The sequence below is a fragment of the Camponotus vicinus genome, unplaced genomic scaffold, assembly GCF_025532165.1.
Source record: "Camponotus vicinus isolate PSW18456_S1 unplaced genomic scaffold, iyCamVici1.0 SCAF_1, whole genome shotgun sequence".
NCBI lineage: Eukaryota > Metazoa > Arthropoda > Insecta > Hymenoptera > Formicidae > Camponotus > Camponotus vicinus.
The window spans coordinates 8942961-8964236 of NW_028141945.1; the positions used below are offsets into that span (position 1 = coordinate 8942961).

General features: G+C 35.6%; 5 protein-coding genes across 10 annotated transcripts; all 5 read left to right on the forward strand.

The window, feature by feature from the left end:
* Positions 1 to 78: 78 nt before the first annotated feature.
* LOC145972456 (copper homeostasis protein cutC homolog) lies at positions 79 to 1922 on the forward strand. Its single transcript, XM_083101091.1, has 2 exons — positions 79 to 625; positions 1024 to 1922. The coding sequence occupies exon 2, from the start codon at positions 1024 to 1026 to the stop codon at positions 1759 to 1761; it is 738 nt and encodes a 245-aa protein (XP_082957217.1). The 5' UTR covers positions 79 to 625; the 3' UTR covers positions 1762 to 1922.
* Positions 1923 to 2290: 368 nt separating this feature from the next.
* On the forward strand, positions 2291 to 16028 carry LOC145972417 (putative inactive allantoicase). Of its 6 annotated transcripts, none has more exons than XM_083101029.1 (9): positions 2291 to 2498; positions 10248 to 10327; positions 10822 to 10884; positions 12243 to 12453; positions 12708 to 12796; positions 13095 to 13149; positions 13219 to 13496; positions 13689 to 13880; positions 14073 to 15017. In XM_083101029.1, the coding sequence occupies exons 2-9, from the start codon at positions 10286 to 10288 to the stop codon at positions 14202 to 14204; spliced, it is 1062 nt and encodes a 353-aa protein (XP_082957155.1). In that variant the 5' UTR covers positions 2291 to 2498; positions 10248 to 10285; the 3' UTR covers positions 14205 to 15017. The 6 variants fall into 6 exon arrangements, 5 of the variants coding, with proteins under 5 accessions (XP_082957155.1, XP_082957145.1, XP_082957129.1 ...); XR_014439159.1 differs by adding an exon at positions 15990 to 16028 and having other exon boundaries at positions 2295 to 2498; positions 13095 to 13496; positions 14073 to 14838; XM_083101019.1 differs by having other exon boundaries at positions 2292 to 2498; positions 13107 to 13496.
* LOC145976551 (histone-lysine N-methyltransferase SETMAR-like) lies at positions 2900 to 3388 on the forward strand. Its single transcript, XM_083107739.1, has one exon. It carries the CDS (start codon positions 2900 to 2902, stop codon positions 3386 to 3388), a length of 489 nt encoding a protein of 162 aa, XP_082963865.1.
* On the forward strand, positions 4171 to 9318 carry LOC145976559 (uncharacterized). The gene has a single exon (XM_083107752.1). The coding sequence runs from the start codon at positions 4171 to 4173 to the stop codon at positions 9316 to 9318; it is 5148 nt and encodes a 1715-aa protein (XP_082963878.1).
* On the forward strand, positions 15793 to 21205 carry LOC145972444 (putative inactive allantoicase). The gene is made up of 8 exons (XM_083101066.1): positions 15793 to 16028; positions 16465 to 16535; positions 16989 to 17051; positions 17374 to 17590; positions 17805 to 17902; positions 19002 to 19385; positions 19598 to 19789; positions 20011 to 21205. The coding sequence occupies exons 2-8, from the start codon at positions 16494 to 16496 to the stop codon at positions 20131 to 20133; spliced, it is 1119 nt and encodes a 372-aa protein (XP_082957192.1). The 5' UTR covers positions 15793 to 16028; positions 16465 to 16493; the 3' UTR covers positions 20134 to 21205.
* The last annotated feature ends 71 nt before the right edge of the window (positions 21206 to 21276 follow it).

The following is a 21276-nucleotide window of genomic DNA, read 5'->3' on the forward strand; positions in this document are numbered from 1 at the left end:
TTACACAGCATATAACAATAATAGAATTTTTATTAGTTTATCTGATTGCCAAAAGAAATAATCGTAAACACAATTAAAAGAAAAACAATTTTTTAAGCTTTGATTTTTCAGTAAAATTTTAAAAATTACTACAGTGAACATTGGAAATTATCTTTGTATTATGTTATTATCGTATATTCATGTTAAACTGCCAAGTGAATTGAACTGCCGTTATTAGACAATTTAACGAAGAGGCATTTGTCAACGAACGATAGCGTTATCATTACACAATATACCTACATGACATTTTTCTCGGTAAAATACAGATGGCGAGACTCGCATACAACAGCTTCGATTTACAGAGAGACAGCTGGAAACGATATTCAGTATTGCAACCATGCGTTGAGGTGCAGTGAGCTTGATATGAGCGTGGCAAAAATTTTGTTCTCGCGGCACGTTTCGAGATATTCGGCGCGAATATATATATATATATACGTATAATTTTGTTATCAGTATACACAAGCAGATTTACGTAATAGAATCAGAGATAACAAATCTCGAATGAAAATATAACGAAACACATAGCACATTATTATCAACTTATTTAATTATTATTATTATTATCAACCAGCTGATTTCAATCGAGGTAAGTCATTGGCAATTCAATTCAATCAAACATGCGCTTCGATAATTTTTTTTCATTATAAGAAACAAAAGTCTATCTTTCTAAAAATGATTCTTGTTTCCTTCAATCGATAATTTCAGATATTATCGATTTATCATCTTTTAATGTAATTTTTTACCATGTAATTGACTTATATGTTCAGGAATATATGATATAATATTACATATGATAAAATATAAAATATCTCACAAAATATAAATTTTTCTTCAATATAATCTTACTTTGAGATTTTTATATTCAAAATAATGTGGGATATAAAAAAAAACATATAATTGTACTTTAAAAAAAAAATTAATTAATTAATATGTATTTGTAAAGAAAAATTATTTTTATCATTAATTAGCCATTTCATTTTGTAGATGGAAATTTGCATCGATTCCTTAGAATCTGCGAAAAACGCGATCGAGGGTGGTGCCAATCGATTGGAGATTTGCTCCGCACTCTCGGAAGGTGGTCTAACACCGAGTCCAGGTTTACTCAAGCAAATAAGAAACTTCGCGACGATCCCGCTTTACGTCATGATACGCATTCGCGGTGGCGACTTCGTCTACACTACTGAAGAAATTGACGCTATGCTGCACGATCTGATGATTCTTAAGGATCATCAGGCGGATGGATTCGTCTTCGGCGCATTAACTTCCGACTGTGAGATCGACACTGTCGCATGTGAGAAAATTATTTCCGCCGCTCATCCTTTGCCGGTGACGTTCAGCCGCGCTTTCGATCTCACGATCGATCCTGTTAAATCGATGCAAGTCCTCGCCGATCTTGGTTTCCAGAGGATTCTGACATCGGGACAGAGAAATAGCGCTCTGGAAGGATTAGAACTGATAAAAACATTAGTACAAAAGGCACAAAAATTAATAATTATGCCTGGAGCTGGTATCACGAAGGATAACATTCGCAAAATCATGGAGTCTGGTGCCAAAGAGTTTCATGCATCAGCTAAGAGACAAAAAGTGATGATTTATGCGAATAGAGTAAGATTGGGCTCTAACGAGAATGATTTTATTAATGTGACTGATAAGGAATTAGTGAAGGAATTAATCGATATCGTCAGAAACGTCAGAATGAATGAATCAGCTTGCGAAAAATAATTTTAAAATAATAATCTAATCGATAATAATCGATTATATATTTTTATACAATTACACTATGCGTAGATAATACAACGCCTTCTATATATTTAAATAAAAATAATAAAATTGAATATATTTTTCATTATAATGAATAAATAATTTTTATATTGTATTCTCTGCGCGCTAATAAATTGCTGTTTATCATTACTATTTGCTCATTAATGTTGGAGATTCGATAATGATAAATATTATACATCTAATAAACTTTATAGATTGCAAATTCAAGGCAAATACTTATTATCAAATATAAATAATAAATCTTCATCTTTTCTTATAAAAGTCAAACATGAAAATGTAAAATAAAATAAGAATACATCAAGCAAAGAATTATCAGATTAATGTTAAAAGTCAAAGATAGATTCATTAGAAGCGATAGTCAAATTTGATATAACTCTATGTTATAAAAATTTTCTAGTGTTGCATATATTTTAGATTTTATTATGAACAAATTATATTAAATAAAAGAGTAGTGTGTTTTGAAAATATAGAAGCAATTGAAAATATACAAAACATTACTTTATTTTAAAATATTTTAAAAATAATCATTTTTCGAGATATTTATGATAACGACCTTGTGTACATTGTGTACATTATTAAGTGCTTAAAATTTCAGTTAACTTGAAGCAACGATTGAAGGTGTTAGCGAAAACAAATAAGAGTAAATATATTTAAATCGAGAAATATCCAAAGAGAAGGTATTACTTTTGAAAAATAATTTTGTATATTTTATGTATAATGATTTTATAATACAAGTGTTATTGTGCACAACGATTTACAAGATATAATAATTAACGCCACGCTAAGTAATCATTATCAATGACAAAAATGATCTATTACTTTGGCTTTTAAGTTTGAAAATATCAATATAAACTATTCTCGATAAAATTTCATCGATTAGAAAAAAAGTTCTATCAGGTTGTCGGAAAAGTCATGACACATTTTGGCAAATAGATGGCGCTAGTTCATTTTTAAGGTACTAGAGTCATTCGCATCTATGTTATTGCTATGTCATTTGACAGATGACAGTTCTAGCTTCATCCCAAAAAAAAAATTGAGCGATTTGGTTGAGTTTTAATAATTTTACAACAAGGATAAGATGGAAGACCAAACTGTGCATTTTCGCCATATTTTATTGTATTACTTCCGTAAAGGGAAGAACGCGCGTCAGGCGTGTGCAAAATTGCGTCAGGTTTACGGTGACAATGCTCTACAAGAACGTCAGTGCCAACGATGGTTCACAAAATTTCGTGCTGGTGATTTTGACCTCAACGACACTCCTCGGTCAGGGAGGCCCACCGAGGTTGATGACGACAAAATCAAGGCATTAATCGAGTCAAACCAACGTTACACGACACGAGAGATTGCAGAAATATTGAAAATCCATCATTCGACCGTTCACGACCACCTGAAGAAGCTGGGATTCGTAAACAGGCTCGATGTTTGGGTTCCTCATGAACTCAAAGAAGTTCATCTGACGGCGCGTTTGGTTCCTACCAAGGAACCAAACAATCAATTCGGATGTGTACTGTCGGCAATTGAACAGTTTGAACGAATCCATCATCCAGAAACGTCCAGAGCTCGTTAATCGTAAGGGAGTGGTGTTTCATCACGACAACGCGAGACCACACACAAGTTTGATCACCCGTCAAAAATTGTTGGAGCTTGGATGGGATGTGTTGCCACATCCACCATACTCGCCTGACCTTGCGCCGTCAGACTTCCACTTGTTTCGTGCTCTTCAAAACTCCTTGCGTGGTATAACGTTCAATTCCGATGAGGCCGTAAATCAGCACCTTGTTCAGTTTTTCGCCGATAAAGACAGGTCCTTTTATAAACGAGGAATTATGAAACTTACTGAAAGATGGCAAAAGGTTATCGAACAAAACGGGCAATATATCATTGATTGATCTTTGTACTTTATATAAATAAATGACTTTGAAACACATAGAAAAAATGCGTCATGACTTTTCCGACAACCTGATATTATTATATGTGAATATTAGTGATAATTATATAGCAAAAGGCGCGAGAATAGACCGAGAAGTGAGCGCGGCGCGAAAGAAAGAGAACGACAAGTCCCGATATATATATGTGTCTATGTACAGTCCTTTATTCTAATTCACAAATACAATTTTTAATATATTTACAGTTTCTTGACTAACGACGAAGAAAAGATCGAAAAATTCAAGCTGAATTTTGAATCCGCAAGCAACGGAAAAAATCGATTTATTCTCGCGCCTTTTGCTAACATTTGCTGGTCCTTCGAGCCGGATCTTCGTGACCGGTTTTTTATACGACGCCGTGTGAGTGAAAAGTGGTGTGCTTCCTCTGTGCTTCGGAGATCAGTCACCTGAAATTCAAGCCATCATGAGTCGTAAGGCAGAGTTAATAATTACCGCCGCAACGGATCTCTACGGCAAAATCGCTCGCACTCACGAGAACCTGATGAAGCTGGGCGCTGCCAGAATCACTGTGGGCGCCGTGGAGGCGCGCCTGCAGTCCTTGGAGAGGTACTGGACCAAATTTGACACTCACAACGATGAGCTTCTAAACCACCTAGACCAAATCGCAGATTCGGAGTATTTAAAACTCGACATACCTGCTCTGGCTGAGGAGGCCTACCTCGGTAATAAAGGTTTGCTGTTGGACCTTCTGCGTAGCCTCAAGACCGAGGAAGCTGCTACGAAGGCGCTAGAGCCGTCCTCTCAGGCTCCTCGCACTACGCTTCCACGGATCCAGCTGCCTCATTTCTCCGGGAAGTACGAGGATTGGCCAGCTTTCCGCGACCTTTTTCAGTCCCTAATCGGAAGGGACACCCTCACAACACCAGTTGAGAAGCTCCATTATCTGAAGGCGTGCCTTAAGGGAGAGGCAGAATTATTGGTCAGAAGCCTGCCTACGACAAGTGAGAACTTCGAGCGCGCGTGGGATGCTCTCATTGCCTACTATGAGAACAAGCGTCTCCTGGTGCGCAGTTACATCTCCCAGTTCACGTCACTTCAAAAACTGAAGAGCGAGTCGGTGATTGATCTGCGCAAACTCTACCACAGCGTAAAGAGCACCGTGGGCTCCCTGGAGAGCATTGGGCGCCCTATCACGAAGGGCGAAGACCTTTTTGTGCACCTGGTTGTCGACCTTCTCGATCCTCGATCTCGTCGCGAGTGGGAGAATTTTATTAGTGACTCAAACGATCCACCTTCGTATGATAAACTGCAGCTCTTCTTGGATCGTCGGTTGCACACCTTGGAATCGTTGCAGCCAGTCAAGGTCGAGGCCGCTTCTTCCAAGTCGAGTTCGAGTACAACGCAGAAAACCCGCACTCTACACGCGCGAAAGCAGGACAGCAAACGAGGTCGCTGCTCCTTGTGTAGTCAGGACCACTACATAATGTTCTGTGATCTCTACCAGAACAAGACGGCGGAAGAGAGGAAGCGTCACGTCGAGGCGAACGATCTGTGTCTTAACTGCCTCGGGAAGCACAAGGTAAGCGAGTGTGCTTCTCAGAAGACGTGTTCGTTGTGTCGCGCGCGTCATCACTCGACTCTCCACGAGGCGTGTCCGTCGGTCGAAGTCGCTAAGACGTCGCACTTAGCGCAACGCAAGGCCGAGCCGACGGTGTCGGTGCTCCTTGCTACCGCGCGCGTTCGCGTAATGGACCGGTTCGGCCGCGTCCACACTGCGCGCGCCCTAGTCGATCAGGGCTCGGAGTCTTCACTAGTTTCCGAAGCTTTAGCCCAGCGTCTTCATCTGGTGCGATCTCCTACCTCGGTCGCGGTGTATGGAGTCGGCGGCAAGCAGACGGGCCTCGCGCGCGGTCAGGTCGCTCTCCAGATCCGCTCTCTATGCGACGGGCCTTTAATAAACGTGACCGCCTTGGTCTTTCCCCGGCTCACCCTTTATGAAGGCGGGATCAAGGCCGACCGTCAAGCGTGGACGCACATCAAGGGACTGGAGCTCGCCGATCCGGACTTCTCAGCTGCGGACCCCGTGGACATCCTTTTGGGAGCTGATGTCTACGCCACCATCCTCCAGGAGGGACTTCGGCGAGGCAAATCACAGGAACCTGTGGCACAAAAAACGGCATTAGGCTGGATCTTATCTGGGGCCGTCGGCGCAACAGCCACTCCGCGTCGCACGCTAGCACACCACTGCCTGGCCGAGGAAAGTCTAAGCGCCCTCGTACAGAAGTTCTGGCAGCAGGAGGAGCTCTCTGACGCCGCTGTAGCTCTCTCGCCTGTGGATCAGGAGTGCGAGAACTTCTTTCGCCGGACTCATACGCGAACCGCCGACGGCCGATACGTCGTGCGTCTGCCGGTCGTTTCTCCTCTGCCAGACTTTTCAGCAACGCGCTCTTCGGCTCTGCGAGTTCTCTTCAGCATGGAGAGGCGCTTCACTCGGGATCCTCCATTTCACGCGCTCTATTCAGACTTCATGCGGCAGTACGAGGACTTGCGCCACATGTCACCCATAGCTCCTGCCGCCAAATCAAATGAGTCGGTGAATTACCTACCTCACCACGGCGTTCTGCGGAAGACCAGCGTCACCACGAAGCTGCGCGTGGTCTTCAACGGCTCCACGCCAGCTACTTCGGGCAGAACTCTAAACGATCATCTTATGGTGGGTCCGAATTTGCTGCCTCCTCTCGCCGACGTGCTACTCCGCTGGCGACAACACCGATACGTCCTCGCCACCGACGTAGAAAAGATGTTCCGGCAGATCCTGGTACATCCGGACGATAGGGACCTGCAAAGAATTCTGTGGCGTTATTCCGAGCAAGATAGTCCAGCGGAGTATCAGCTGAGCACGGTGACTTACGGTCTCGCGTGTGCGCCGTTTCTGGCGATGCGCACCCTGAAGCAGTTAGCCGAGGACGAGAGTGAGCGGTATCCACTGGGGACGGCCGCACTCCGACGGGACGTCTACATGGACGACATTCTGACTGGAGCATCAACGTTCGCGGAGACCAAGGAGATGTGCAAACAGCTGTCCGACATCTGCATGGCGGGCGGCTTTCCTCTCCGGAAGTGGTCGACCAACGACTCGGCTCTCCTCTCCGCCATCCCGATGGAGCATCGGTTGCAGCGCGAACTCCGTGACTGGAGACCACACGAGGCTCACTCCACCTTGGGACTGCAGTGGCATCCCGCTACGGACGACTTCTCTTTCGCTACCCGGCACATTGCCTTGCAGTCCGTCACTAAGAGATCCGTGCTGTCTTTGGTGGCGCAACTATTCGATCCCCTCGGCTGGCTGGCGCCGGTCGTGGTCCGTGCCAAGATCGCTTTCCAATCTACTTGGCTTCAAGGACTCGAGTGGGATGCCCCGCTCGATGACGTCTCCGCATCGAACTGGGTCGACTTCCATGCGGAAATCCCGGTACTCGAGCAAATCCGAGTACCTCGCTGGATCAATCTGGACCCTTCTTGCACGCACCTGGAGGTCCATGGCTTCTCCGACGCCTCTGAACGCGCGTATTCCGCCGTCGTGTACTTGAGGACAAAATTAAACGATTCATGGGCCGTCAGTTTGATCACAGCCAAAACGAAGGTCACGCCGCTCAAACAGATTTCCTTACCTCGCTTAGAGTTATGCGCTGCCGTCCTTCTCTGCCGCCTAGCCAAACACGCCATGGCGATCCTCGACGTAGCCGCACCGCTTCACCTGTGGACGGACTCCACCGTCACGCTGGGCTGGATTCGAGGTCACCCGACCAGGTGGCAAACCTATGTCGCGAACCGCGTCTCCGAGATCCAGAGGACAACCCCGGAGGCTACGTGGCATCACGTCTCTGGCCAGGACAACCCAGCCGACTGCGCTTCCCGCGGTCTCTCTCCCAGTGCGCTGCTGAGTCACCCACTGTGGTGGCAGGGTCCACCTTGGCTAAGGTTAGAAACCGCTGCGTGGCCGACTACCATCAGCCATAACATCGAGGAGGACCTGCCTGAGAAGCGCACCCGAGTCCACGTCGAAGCAACAGAGGCATCAACGAGCGAGGCCGCCGAGTTGCTGCGTTTCTCCTCCCTGCAGAGACTCCTGCGCGTAACAGCCTGGTGCCGACGGTGGCTGAACGTGAAGGCAGGTTGTGCAGCGGTCACTCGCCGGCGCTCCCCCGGAACGACTCTGTCTGCTGACGAGATAGAGGAGGCTCGAGTTTCCTGGATCCGGCGAGTGCAATCTGAAAAATTCAAGGCCGAATTAAAATTAATAAGTCAGGATCTTACGCTCAGCAAATCAAACTCACTCGTCCGTTTTAGTCCCTTTTTAGATCCTAAGGGCCTCTTGCGGGTTGGCGGCCGGCTTAAGCACTCCATCTTGGCCTACGACGAGCGTCATCCCGTCCTCCTGCCAAAGGATTCGCACCTCACCCGGCTAATCGTGGACGACTGTCATCGACGAGCGTTGCACGGCGGAGCGCAGCTCACATTGTCTCTGATCCGCCAGCGATACTGGATTCCACGAGGTCGAGCCATCGTTAAAAGAGCTATCTCGCGATGCCTCATTTGTGTGCGATGGCGGGCGGCAACCCCACAGCAGTTGATGGGCAACCTTCCACGAGAACGCGTGGTACCTGCGAGGCCCTTCCTTCACACCGGGGTCGACTACGCCGGGCCGATTCAACTTCGCACCACCAAGGGGCGTGGACATCGCTCTTACAAGGCCTTCGTAGCGGTCTTCGTCTGCCTTGCTTCCAGGGCAGTACACCTCGAAGTGGTCTCGGACTATACGGCCGAGGCCTTCCTTGCGGCCCTCAGACGATTCGTCTCTCGCCGCGGCATTTGTCGCAGTCTCCGTAGTGACTGCGGAACCACCTTCGTGGGAGCCGATTCGAAGTTGAGGGCTCTCTTCACCGCTGGCACCCCCGAAAGTCTCTGGGTCATCGACAGACTCGCCTCCGAGAAAATCGAGTGGAAGTTCAACCCTCCCTCCGCGCCGCACTTCGGTGGTATCTGGGAGGCCGCCGTCAAGTCGTTGAAACATCATCTCCGACGGGTGCTTGGCGACGCCACTCTAACATACGAGGAGATGAGCACCCTCCTCGCTCAAATCGAGGCGTGCCTGAATTCGCGGCCACTGCAGGCGCTCTCGGACGACCCTGAGGATCTCGCCGCGTTGACACCCGGACACTTCCTGGTGGGAGCCGCCCTGACTGCCGTACCCGAGCCGTCCTTGCTGCATCAACCGGCGACTCGTTTATCCCGCTGGCAGCTCCTGCAAAAAATGCGGGATCACTTTTGGGAGCGCTGGTCGAAGGAGTACCTCCACTCCATAACTCACCGTCCTAAGTGGTTACGCGAAGAGGCGGGCTTCCAGGTCGGTCGGCTATGTCTTCTCCGGAACGAACTCACACCACCAACGAAATGGCCACTCGCGCGAATCACGAAAGTCCACCCCGGAGAGGACGGCCAAGTTCGCGTCGTCACCGTGCGCACCGCAGCCTCCGAGTTCGTACGACCGGTAGTGAAACTCGTAGTGCTACCCGTCAACAGCAGCGAGGATTACGGACCTCAACCGTAATAGATCCGATCTCGCGAGTAACGGATCTGAATTTTTTAATTAGATATAGAATATTATTCTGAAATTTTTTCCTACTGTAAAATAAATTCTCCCATTGCGTGCAGCGCATCCACTGCCGCAAATAGCCTAATTTCGCCAAACGCCTTCGGCGAGGCGGGCGGAATGTTCAAAAACATCAAAAATTAATTAAAACTCTCGCAATGGCCCTCGACTAAAAAGGAGAGTCGAGGGCCCGGCCGTTCGTTCGGCGCCCCTGGCAGCCGATAGCGAGATATCGCTTTGTCAGCGAATATCCGAAAACAGCGCTCGCCCTTCTCGAAAGATCCAACAACAACAAATAACCCGTTAGATCGCTCAATTTAAACATTGTCTCGGTAACCGTCGAGTTCACGAAAAATCGGGATCTTTCGAGAAGGGCTTGAGTATAAATCGACGCGATCACGGAGCACTGAGCCTTTTGTCGAAAAGTCTCCGACGCGATCATTTAGCTCTCGAATATTAAAAACGTTCTTTCCGTCGCTCGCGGAATAAATCGATTTTCTCCGTTGCTTGCGGATTCAAAATTCAGCTTGAATTTTTCGATCTTTTCTTCGTCGTTAGTCAAGAAACTGTAAATATATTAAAAATTGTATTTGTGAATTAGAATAAAGGACTGTACATAGACACATATATATATCGGGACTTGTCGTTCTCTTTCTTTCGCGCCGCGCTCACTTCTCGGTCTATTCTCGCGCCTTTTGCTAACATATATATATATATATATATATATATATATATATATATATATATATATTTAATGCATGTTAATGTATATTTATCTATTCTATCAATATTCATTATGATTTGGAAAATATTCGGAAATATTAGATATTATTTTAAATGACCGATTATATCTTATTTAAAAACAATACTCTTTTTTTGTATTGCAGTTAGAAGCGTGCAGAAATCTCAATTCAAAAAGTCTAAAATGAACGACATAACAGAATTGTGTGAATTGTCATCTGAAATTGTAATTTCTTTTTATAATGTAACAATTTAATAGATAATACAAGCCAAATAGGCTGGTTGAGCGAATGTACTAATTTCTTGCTAGAAATTTCATGCTAATAGAAGTATAAGAATTCAATACATATATGTATATGTTGAGAATGTATGATATTTTTTAAATTCTATAAATATAGCAATATATATAATTTTAAAGTCAAATAATAAATCGCTTTAAACAAGTTTATATTAAGTCCTTGAGATTTTATGTATAGAAAAACGTATATTCGTTTCAATAACGCATTTAACTTTGATTATTGGTTAAATAGTCTCATACATTCTCAGATTTCTTTCCATTAATCATATATATTCTTATAATTTTATTTGTTTAATTTTTAAAAATTTATTTTTCTCTATTTCTTATATCAACATTTTTGCAGTAATTTGACATATTCATAAAATTACTTTTTTTAATTAATTAAAAAAAAGATTGTAATATGACAATCTTTTGAATTTTAGAATGGAGCAAAAATTATATTTGCAACCGATGATGCTTTCGGCCCAGCTGAAAATCTACTTAAAGTAAGTGATTGAATGTACATTGAATGTACTGTAAAAAAATGTAACAATTATATTATAGTTTCTTGTACAATCAGATACACATTAATGATCCGATGCGATATATTTACATTTAATGTTGATTTGCTTCATAATATATAAAAACATGCCTTTTTGTTTATACAGGGTGACCCATTTTAACTTAGGCAGCCAAATAACTCGAAAAATAAGCAAGATAGAGAAAAATGTTTTAGACAAAAGTTGTATGGTTTCGAGGGGGCCATAAGATGGTATCATTGGTTTGATCTTGAAGAGTCATTTGAAGGTCACGTGAAGGTCACTTCAATTTTTTTAAATGGAACATCCTATATATTTTTGTACATTCTTGTAGCTCATCTCGAGAGCTTTCCAAAACACTATAATTAAGTACATTTTCGTTAAGTACTTTTTGAGTTATGAGGCTTGAAATAATTTCTTAATTTTACATAAACCGTAAAATATCTTGTAAAATATTCATTTTTCGATTACCTTACCTTAATAGTTTTATGTACAAAATAATGAGAGGAATCAATTGGTGTAAAGAAAACACATAGTTGTTTCGAAGAAAAAATATGTAATTTGCAATTAACAATTCCATATTTTTTCTTAAAAACAACTATGTGTTTTCTTTACACCAATTGATTCCTCTCATTATTTTGTACATAAAAGTATTAAGGTAAGATAATCGAAAAATGAATATTTTACAAGATATTTTACGGTTTATGTAAAATTAAGAAATTATTTCAAGCATCATAACTCAAAAAGTACTTAACGGAAAGGTACTTAATTATAGTGTTTTGGAAAGCTCTCGAAATAAGCTACAAGAATGTACAAAAATATATAGGGTATTCCATTTAAAAAAATTGAAGTTACCTTCACGTGACCTTCAAATGACTCTTCAAGGTCAAACCAATGATACCATCTTATGGCCCCCTCGAAACCATACAACTTTTGTCTAAAACATTTTTCTCTATCTTGCTTATTTTTCGAGTTATTTGGCTGCCTAAGTTAAAATGGGTCACCCTGTATAAATAATTCCATATTTCGACTGCACATTTATGCAAAAAGTGAGAAAAGCAGTAAAAAGTCGCGTATAAAATAACCTAAATATTTTTATCGCAATATAATTGCAGAAATATTTATTTTTTCAATACTGTAAAAAATACTTATTTTTTCAATTTTGTATATAAATTGTGTTTAAACTATAAACTATAAAATATAGATTAAATATAATTTTACAACGATTAAATATATAGAGGATAACATATGCAATAAAATATATTGGATATATAATATTTCAAGATATATGTATTATACATATCATCATCAATTTTTCATTTCAGGAGACCGAACCCAAAAAACAGAAATCAAAAGAGAATGGATATGAAATTATGGATGCGTGGGTGCCTCGAAGAAAACGAATATTTTATGAATGTGATTTTGTAATTATTAAATTAGCGACAAGAGCTGAAATACATTTCATTTGTGTAGATACTGCTCTTCTTATCGGCAATGCTGCACCTCAGTTTTCTGTACAAGCTAGCAAATTATCAGGTTAATTAGTTGATTTATTAGAGATAATTCTGTAGCAATTCTCTTTCTCTTTTTTGTTTATTTTTCTTCTGTATTTTTCTATTTTATTTTTATAAAGACTTAATCTCTTATTTTAAAGTATATTTCTTATTCTTATTTCTTATTTAAAGTATACTTCTTATTTTATTTTGTGTGTGTGTGTGTGTGTGTGTGTGTGTGTACACGGATGTATTTATACATTTTACATACATTAATATATTATTTATTATGTACAGATTCCGATATTCCTCAACCTTATAAACGTAACTTAGGTAATTCTGCCAACAACGAAGACTGGGCATTTATTACGCAGTACAATTCAGAGGTACATTTCAAAAATACAAATTTTTATATTATAAAATATTGCACAAATTGTATTATTAAAGCGTTTCATATATTATTGTTTCATAATTCTTGAAGCAATTTTTATTTTTGATTGAAATATTAAAAATAACATATCAACGAAGAAAAAGATGGCAACTTTTTATTATGCAACTTTATACAGATAATTATATAACCATTTTTCTAATGTATTGCATTTTCTATAAGATATATCTGCGAGGAATTATTCGTTTCTCGATAATTTTACTATACATTAATGGGATTACTAAATGTGATTTCAGTCATGGTTACAGATAATCCCGCGACAACCTCTAAATCCTGGTTATTCATCGATGAGTAAGAAGTATTTTATGATACCGTCGAAAGGAGAAGAATACTCTCATGTACGGCTTAACGTCTTCCCAGATGGTGGCATAAGTAGACTACGTGTTTACGGGAAAGTGACGAAACCCATTTTCATACCCCCAACTCTGAACATGCAGATTGATCTTGTCTCCAAGATTTATGGTGGTAAATGTGTATCATATAGTAGTTGTTACAACAACACACATCCTAATAACTTGATCAAGCCTTCAGAAAGCATTAACGATGAAGATGGTTGGCAAACTGCGAGATGTCTTATTAGATCCCCTACAGATTGTTTAAATAGTGCTGCAAATTTATGTAATTACTTCGTTGATGAGGTATTACAAAAGTAATAATCCTATAATTGTAATTGAAAATTATCTTTTCTTATGATACAATATTCTCATTTTACATTTCAAAATCTTTCCAAAAATATAAAAAATAATTTTTGTTACAAAGTACCGGTTTCATATATATTGCTTGTGTAATTGACAATGACTATAAAATGAGTCTTGCGTTATGATTTTTAGATAGTCGGAGAAGAATGGGCTGTATTTCAACTTTCAAAAGAATATAATAGTATAATCGATTCTATCATACTCGATACATCATTCTGCGTAGGCAAAGGTCCGTACGTTGTACGATTGCAAGGGATTACAGAAGACGTCTGTCTAAATGATATGACTAATAAACAATGGCAGAATATTATACCGTATACTATCGTAAGTTTGATTTAATAGAAAATTTGACCGATCAAACCCTTACAGATCACTTTTTAGCCGTTGACTCTTTTACTGAAATTATTATTTTATTGTAAAAATAAATTTTATTTATTTTACAAACACATGTAAAATTTGGAACATCAAACATGAACGAATTCTAATCAAATATATTTATTGTGATATTTTTTATAGGTGAATGTTGGCACTAAACAACTAATTCTTACGCAAAATCAGACTAAGAACATGGCTTATGTGAAACTTTTGATTAAACCGGATGGCTGTATATCTAGATTCCGTGTTTTAGGAAAATTCCGGACATATTAAATTCCGGAAATTTAGGACATATTTAGTAAAAATGAAAAATCTGATTTAGAATAATTCGATAATGATGAAACATAAATTATCGCGTTTATCCAAATGGAAAAGAGATATTGCTGCTCATTAATTCTTTCTTGCTACTTATATACAAAAAATTAGATAAAACGTTACATATTATAACAAAATTATTGTAATAATAGTTTAAATGAATAATATTATAGTTTAAATTAGTTTAGCATTTCGAAAATGATAATAAATTTAAAGAGAATTTTTCACGATACGATAACAAGTTTAGTAGAGTGATTCCATTCACGATAACAAGTTTAGTAGAGTGATTCCGCTGACTGTCAAAGATTTTGTAAATAACAAAGTATGTTAAGAGATAAGCGGAGCACAGACTTCTGCATAAGCGCATAACCATAAGCATAAGAAAATTGATTAGTCCATTTTCTTATGAATATACTTATCAATTTCCTTGTGCTTATGCTTATACGCCTATGCAAAAGCCTGTGCTCCGGGTCATATCGTCATGTATGCAAAATTTGATTGTCATTTCCAAATGATGCAAATGTTAAACATACAAAATGTCCCGCAACTGGTAATACAACCAAGAAGACGATGATTTAAAGACATAAAAAAAGTAAATTATAAAATGTGAAGTAATTTTTTATATAAGAATTTTGCGAAGAAATTTCTTACATATTTTTCTTTATATAGAATTATTACTTTACTGATTATATCGGAACATCTTGCCTTTTTTATATTTTTTATTTAAATGCACCTGAATATCATACAGTTATACAAACAATAGCGATTATATAGCGCATCTAATTAAATGATTTTATATATAAATAATAAATTTTAAATTTATAATTATAATTTTAAATTTATTTATATAAACAGTATATATATATATATATATATTATATATATATATATATATATATATATATATATATAAACAATATTTACATGTAAACAATAAATTTTAAATTTATAATAATAATTTTAAATTTATTTATTTTAGTTAATTTCATAATTTTATAATTTTAAATCATCTTATAATAAACGATAACTTATTATATTATTTCAGTACTTTGTGGCTAAATCTATCCAACTATTTATATATATTTGTGGATAAATTGCATGTAATAAAATATAAATATACAAAATTATTATAAATTATATAAATTGTCATCAATAAAATATTAATATACAAAATAAATTCTATAACATTTAAAAGTAAAATTTTTCATATTTGTGACTTTATCAAGACTATAATTGTTTTATATATAGAAATCTATTTTATATAATAAATCTGTGAATTCATATTCATCAGCTGACACAGTTGCTTGAAATTGAAAATATACTAACAAAGAAGTAATAAACTGCTGATAAATTTATTAAAAAGATACTACATATCCACGCTCTAAATAAATTCAATTAGGCGGCGAAAAATGTAATTATGGTTGTAAATTATAATAATTCTTTTTTAAATATAACGCGAAAATTTAATGCAAATTTAGTAAATATATGTGTGAAAAGAGAATGTCAAATTTAATTTAGATAGAATCTCTGTAATCGTCATACATAAAGGCGAAGGAACATAGCTTTATTATGATCATAAAATTACCAAAAGTAAATATCAACAAGCCACTCGCATAAAGTTCAATTTCCTTATATTGTATCATAAACGCTATTATTGTGTTTATTTACAATAACGGATTTACCCGACATTGCCTTACTAAGGCTGACATTGTATATATATCTTATTAAGGTTTAAAATTTCAGTTGATTTAAAGCATTGATTGGAAGTGTTTGTGAGTACAGGTAAGAATAAAAATGTATTTAAATCGAGAAACATCTAAACTAAATTATTGTTTTTTGACAGTGTTTTTGAAATAATTATGAACATTTTACATATAACGACTTTATGATAGAAGTGGTATTATATACGATTTACAGAATATAATAATTAGCATTACAATAATTAATTATTATTAATGATTCTTTATTTTGGACGTATTATTAAGTTTGAAAATATTGGAATAAATTTTCATTAAAATTTTATCAATTAAAAGAAGTTCTATTATATTATTATATATATGGTTATTAGCTCTGTTGATCGTTATGTTAATATGTTAATGTATATTTATCTATTCTATCAATATTCATTGTAATATGAAAAATATTTAGAGATATTAAATATTTTCTTAAATGATCGATTATATCTTATCTAAAAACAATACATTTTTTTGCATTGCAGTCAGAATACAAGATAATTAGAAGGCTAAAATGGGCAATCCAGCAGAATTGTATGAATTGTCATCCGAAAAAGTAATTTCCTTTTTTTAATATAACAATTTTTAACAGAGAACACAAACCAAATATGCTCTTTGATTTAATATTTAGTAATTTTAGTAATTTCTTGCTAAAATTTTATGTTAATAAAAGCATACAAATTCAATGAATATGTATGAAATATGTATTTAAAATACGTTTTAATGTTATTTTTTTACATTCTAGAAAAATATATCTATTTCAACAACAGCGCATTTCATACTGCTTTGATCATATTGTTTCATATTTAGATTTAAATAATTACCGCTAATTATGTTTTTTTACCTTTTAAATTATAATTTTTCTCCTTTCTTTAAATTATTTTTCTCTTTATTTCTTGCATTAATATTTTTTGTAATAATTTAATATATTTTTATATTCAAAAAATACATTACTTTTTGTAATCAATGGTCAGAAAATTTATATAACTATTATATGTGTGAATTTTAGAATGGAGCAAGAATTTTATTTTCATCCGATGATTTTTTCGGTGTAGCTGAAAATCTACTTCAAGTAAGTGATTATGTTGGAGGTAATTGTAAAAATTATAATAATTAGATTATATTTCTTATATCAGATATATTAATATATTAACAATTGTTTTGCTTTGTAATAGATAATTGTAGAAATATTTATTGTTTCAGTATTATAAAATCGTAAAATTATATTTAAACTATATATAAATATATAAAAATACAATTACAATGAAATATATTATATTTAAATATAATACCAATGTGATTGAATGATAGAGAGAGAACTTGTACAAAAAAATATATAAATAACACAATATTTCAATAAATATATAAACATTGTCATCGATTTTTTACTTTAGGTAACAGAACCAGATATAAACACAGAAGAAATGACATCTCGATTATCATACCAGGATGCATGGATAACCAGAAGAAAACGATTGCAGAATTGCGATTTCGTAATCATTCAATTAGCAGTAAGAGCTGAAATACGCGTCATTTGTGTAGATACTGCTAATCTTTTCAACAATGCTGCGCTCAAATTTTCTGTACAAGCTACCAATTTATCAACAACAGGTTTGTTAGGAATAATTTTGTAGCGCGCGTCTTCTTTTCTTCTATCTTTCTTTTTCTATCTTTTATTTTTGTAAAAAGACGATATTATTCACTTATTTTTAATTGTACTTATTATATATGCATATGTATATATATACATACATATATATATATATATATATATATATACATATATGTATATGTATATATTCATATATTTTTTTATTATGCACAGATCATGACTGTCCCGAGCTTTATCAAAATCGTTCCAATAGAGTAGGCGGACATACCACCGACGAAGAGTGGTCAAATATTAACCAACTTCGTTCAGAGGTTTTATAAATATAAATTTAATTATAATTATTATGAAAATTGCATTATTAAAGCATTTTATATGTTTAACATTTTTGAGTCATAAATTTGTATTTCGCAGCTAATATAAGATACAGGATGATAATGAGTCAATTTCATTGAAAATTAATTTTTCTCTGATTAATATGCTCAGGACACGAATTTTTCTTGATCTATATACCAGGTGTGAATATATTTTAATTCGATTTTTAATGAATTTCTGAAGAAGCATAAGCGAAAAAAATATCAGAGCAAAATTGTTGAATCGGAAATCGAACCCAAATCGCTTTCTTCAGGAAGATAAAGAGGAATTATAAGGAATATTAATAATCTCGAATTGATATTTACGCTTGGTATATGGATCAAGAAAAATACATGCCCAATGCACATTAATCAGTTTTAGAGAAAAATTAATTTTCCATATGTATGTATGTAACTGACCGACTCTCTCTCTCTCTCTTTCTCTCTCTCTTTCTATTATCCCGTGTCTAGCTCTTATAAGCCGCAAAATTCAAATATACTCTTTCACATATAGAGCTATTTAAACTCTTGATTTCTGAAATTTTTATTTTTTATTCGACGTATTAGTAACAATATATGAAAGAAAACATTTCAATTTATTGTTATCTATTGTTATTCAACTTTTTAGGGATACATGACTTTTCTAAACGCATATCACGTTTCCTATGTACAAGGAATCATCTCTTTTTTTCGATCTTTTTGCTATATAAGATGCACAATTAATATTTAACAAATATCACATTTCGCAACTGGTTACATTTGATCGTACCGCTACATTTGAATTTCGGTTATGCATTAATGAATATTATAAAAATTGTATTATTAAAGCGTATATATATTTTTACATGTATTCAAAAAATCAATTCTTATTTCTGGAAATGTTAAAAATAATATATCAACAAAGGAAAACATAGCAACTTATTGTTATGCAACTTTAATACATAATTATATAATTATTTTTTAAATATATCACATTTTTTTATTTTACGAGGAATCATTCATTTCTCGATAATCTAATTATATATGATGCACAATTAATGATTATTAAATGTGATTTTAGAGATGGCCATATTTAATCTCATGGCAACCCCTAAATCCCGGTTATCCATCGATGCATAAGAAATTATTTATGATACCATCGGCAGGACAAGAGTACACTCATCTGCGGCTCAACATCTATCCAGATGGGGGTATAAGTAGACTACGTGTTTACGGAAAAGTGTTGAGACCCACTCTCATGCCACCACCTTGGGATTCTCGTATTGATCTTGTTTCGAAGATTTATGGTGGTAAATGCATAGCATATAGTAATTGTTATAACAATTCACACCCTAATAACTTGATCAAGCCTATATTTAGTCAGGACGGATGGCAAACTGCGAGAAGTCTTATTAGATCCATCGAAGGCTTCCCACATAATAATTCTCCATCTAACTTTAATCAGGTATATAGAAAACCACAAAAAGTAACAATACTAAAAAAGTACTAAATAATGCTAAAATTGTAACTGAAAACTATCTTTTCTTATAAAACAATATTCATTTTACATGAACGATATCGTTTCAAAAATAGTTTTTCCTTACAAAGTGCTGCTTTCGTCTGTATTGCTTGTGTAAATGACCATAATCGTAAAACGATTTTTGCGTTATGAATTAGATAATCGGGGAAGAATGGGCTATATTTCAATTAGGATATAGTGGTAAAATTGTTTCTATCGAGCTCGATACAACAGGCTTCAAAGGGGATAGTCCGTACATTGTACGAATGCAGGGACTTAGAGAAGGCATTATGTTAAATGAAAATGATATAAATAATACACCATGGCAGGATATTATACCGTATACCCTCGTAAGTTCGATGTAATATTTAATATTTATGAAAATTTGATCGATTTTCTCATACACTTACCGATCAATTTTTTTTATTCTAATGTTTCAATTTAATATTCCATTGCGAAAATAAATTTTGCTTATTTTGCAAATACATATAAGATTTGAACATGGAAACGTTGAACATAAATGGATCCTAATCAATATTAATCAGATTCTAATCAAATATATATTTTATAGGTGAATGAAGGTTCTAAGCAAGAAATTACTGTTCAAGATCAAAATATGAAAATGGCTTATGTGAAACTTTCGATTAAACCGGATGGCTGCGTAACTGGATTCCGAGTTTTGGGAGAAATTTAATAGAAATGCAAAATTTCGAATAATTTGATGACATATAAACAATAGCGTTTATCAAAATGGGAAGCTGATGTTACTTATAATCACCAATTCTTTCCTGAAATTTACATATAAGAAATTAGATAAGATAATATTGTTACAGTATTGTAACAAAGTAATATTTTAATCTTAATCAAAATAATACTAATATCTTTTTTTAAAGATAATAAAATTTAAAGAGAATCTTTTACCTTTTGTGACGACAAGATTAATTTAAAAAGATTTCGATTCTCACTTTTGCGGCCTATCGGAGATTTCGTTGATATATAACGAAAAATTGATGCTTCCATCGTTATGTATGCGAGGCATAATGATTTGAAAGAAACATCATTTCCTGATGGCGCAAAATACTATGTACAGTCTGTAGTGGTACAATCATTTAGGATGATGATTCTACATAAAGAAAATAAGTTGTATAAAAATGTGGGAAACTTTTTTTATAAAATTGATTTAAAAATTTAGAAAATCAATAATTACAAAAACTTAACTATATAATATTAATATTTATACCATTTTAATGATCTTTTGTTAGATAACATTGAATTTATTTCGGCAACGGTTATTAACACAAATCCATTTAATAATATAATTTAGATTAAAATTAAATTACACATTGAGAAGAAATATTGTATATAAAATTTTCAAATAAATTCCATTTTTTCGATAGAGAAGATATCATATGCATTAGCTTATACATATTTTGTAATTATTGTCAATATAAATTCAATTATGTGTAATAGAAGAATTTTAGAAATCATTTAAACTCTTAAAAATACGTAATATGTCATTAATTTTTATATGTCATTAACTTTTATTAACTTTTCAATTTTAATAGTCAATTTTCTCGAAAATAATAAAATATATTGTGAAAAAATTTTATTCTAGTTTCCCAACTTATTTTTTCATAGAATCATTACTTTTCTTATTATCATTAGTTTTAATTATCATACATTAATGAGACATTTTATATGTAAGGTCTTCTTGCATTTTTTACTTAAACATGTCTGAATATTGTATAATTATATAAAAGATAACAATTATATCATATCCAATCAAAGAATTTTATGTAATCGATAAATTTTCAATAAACTTTTTTTTAATAAACTT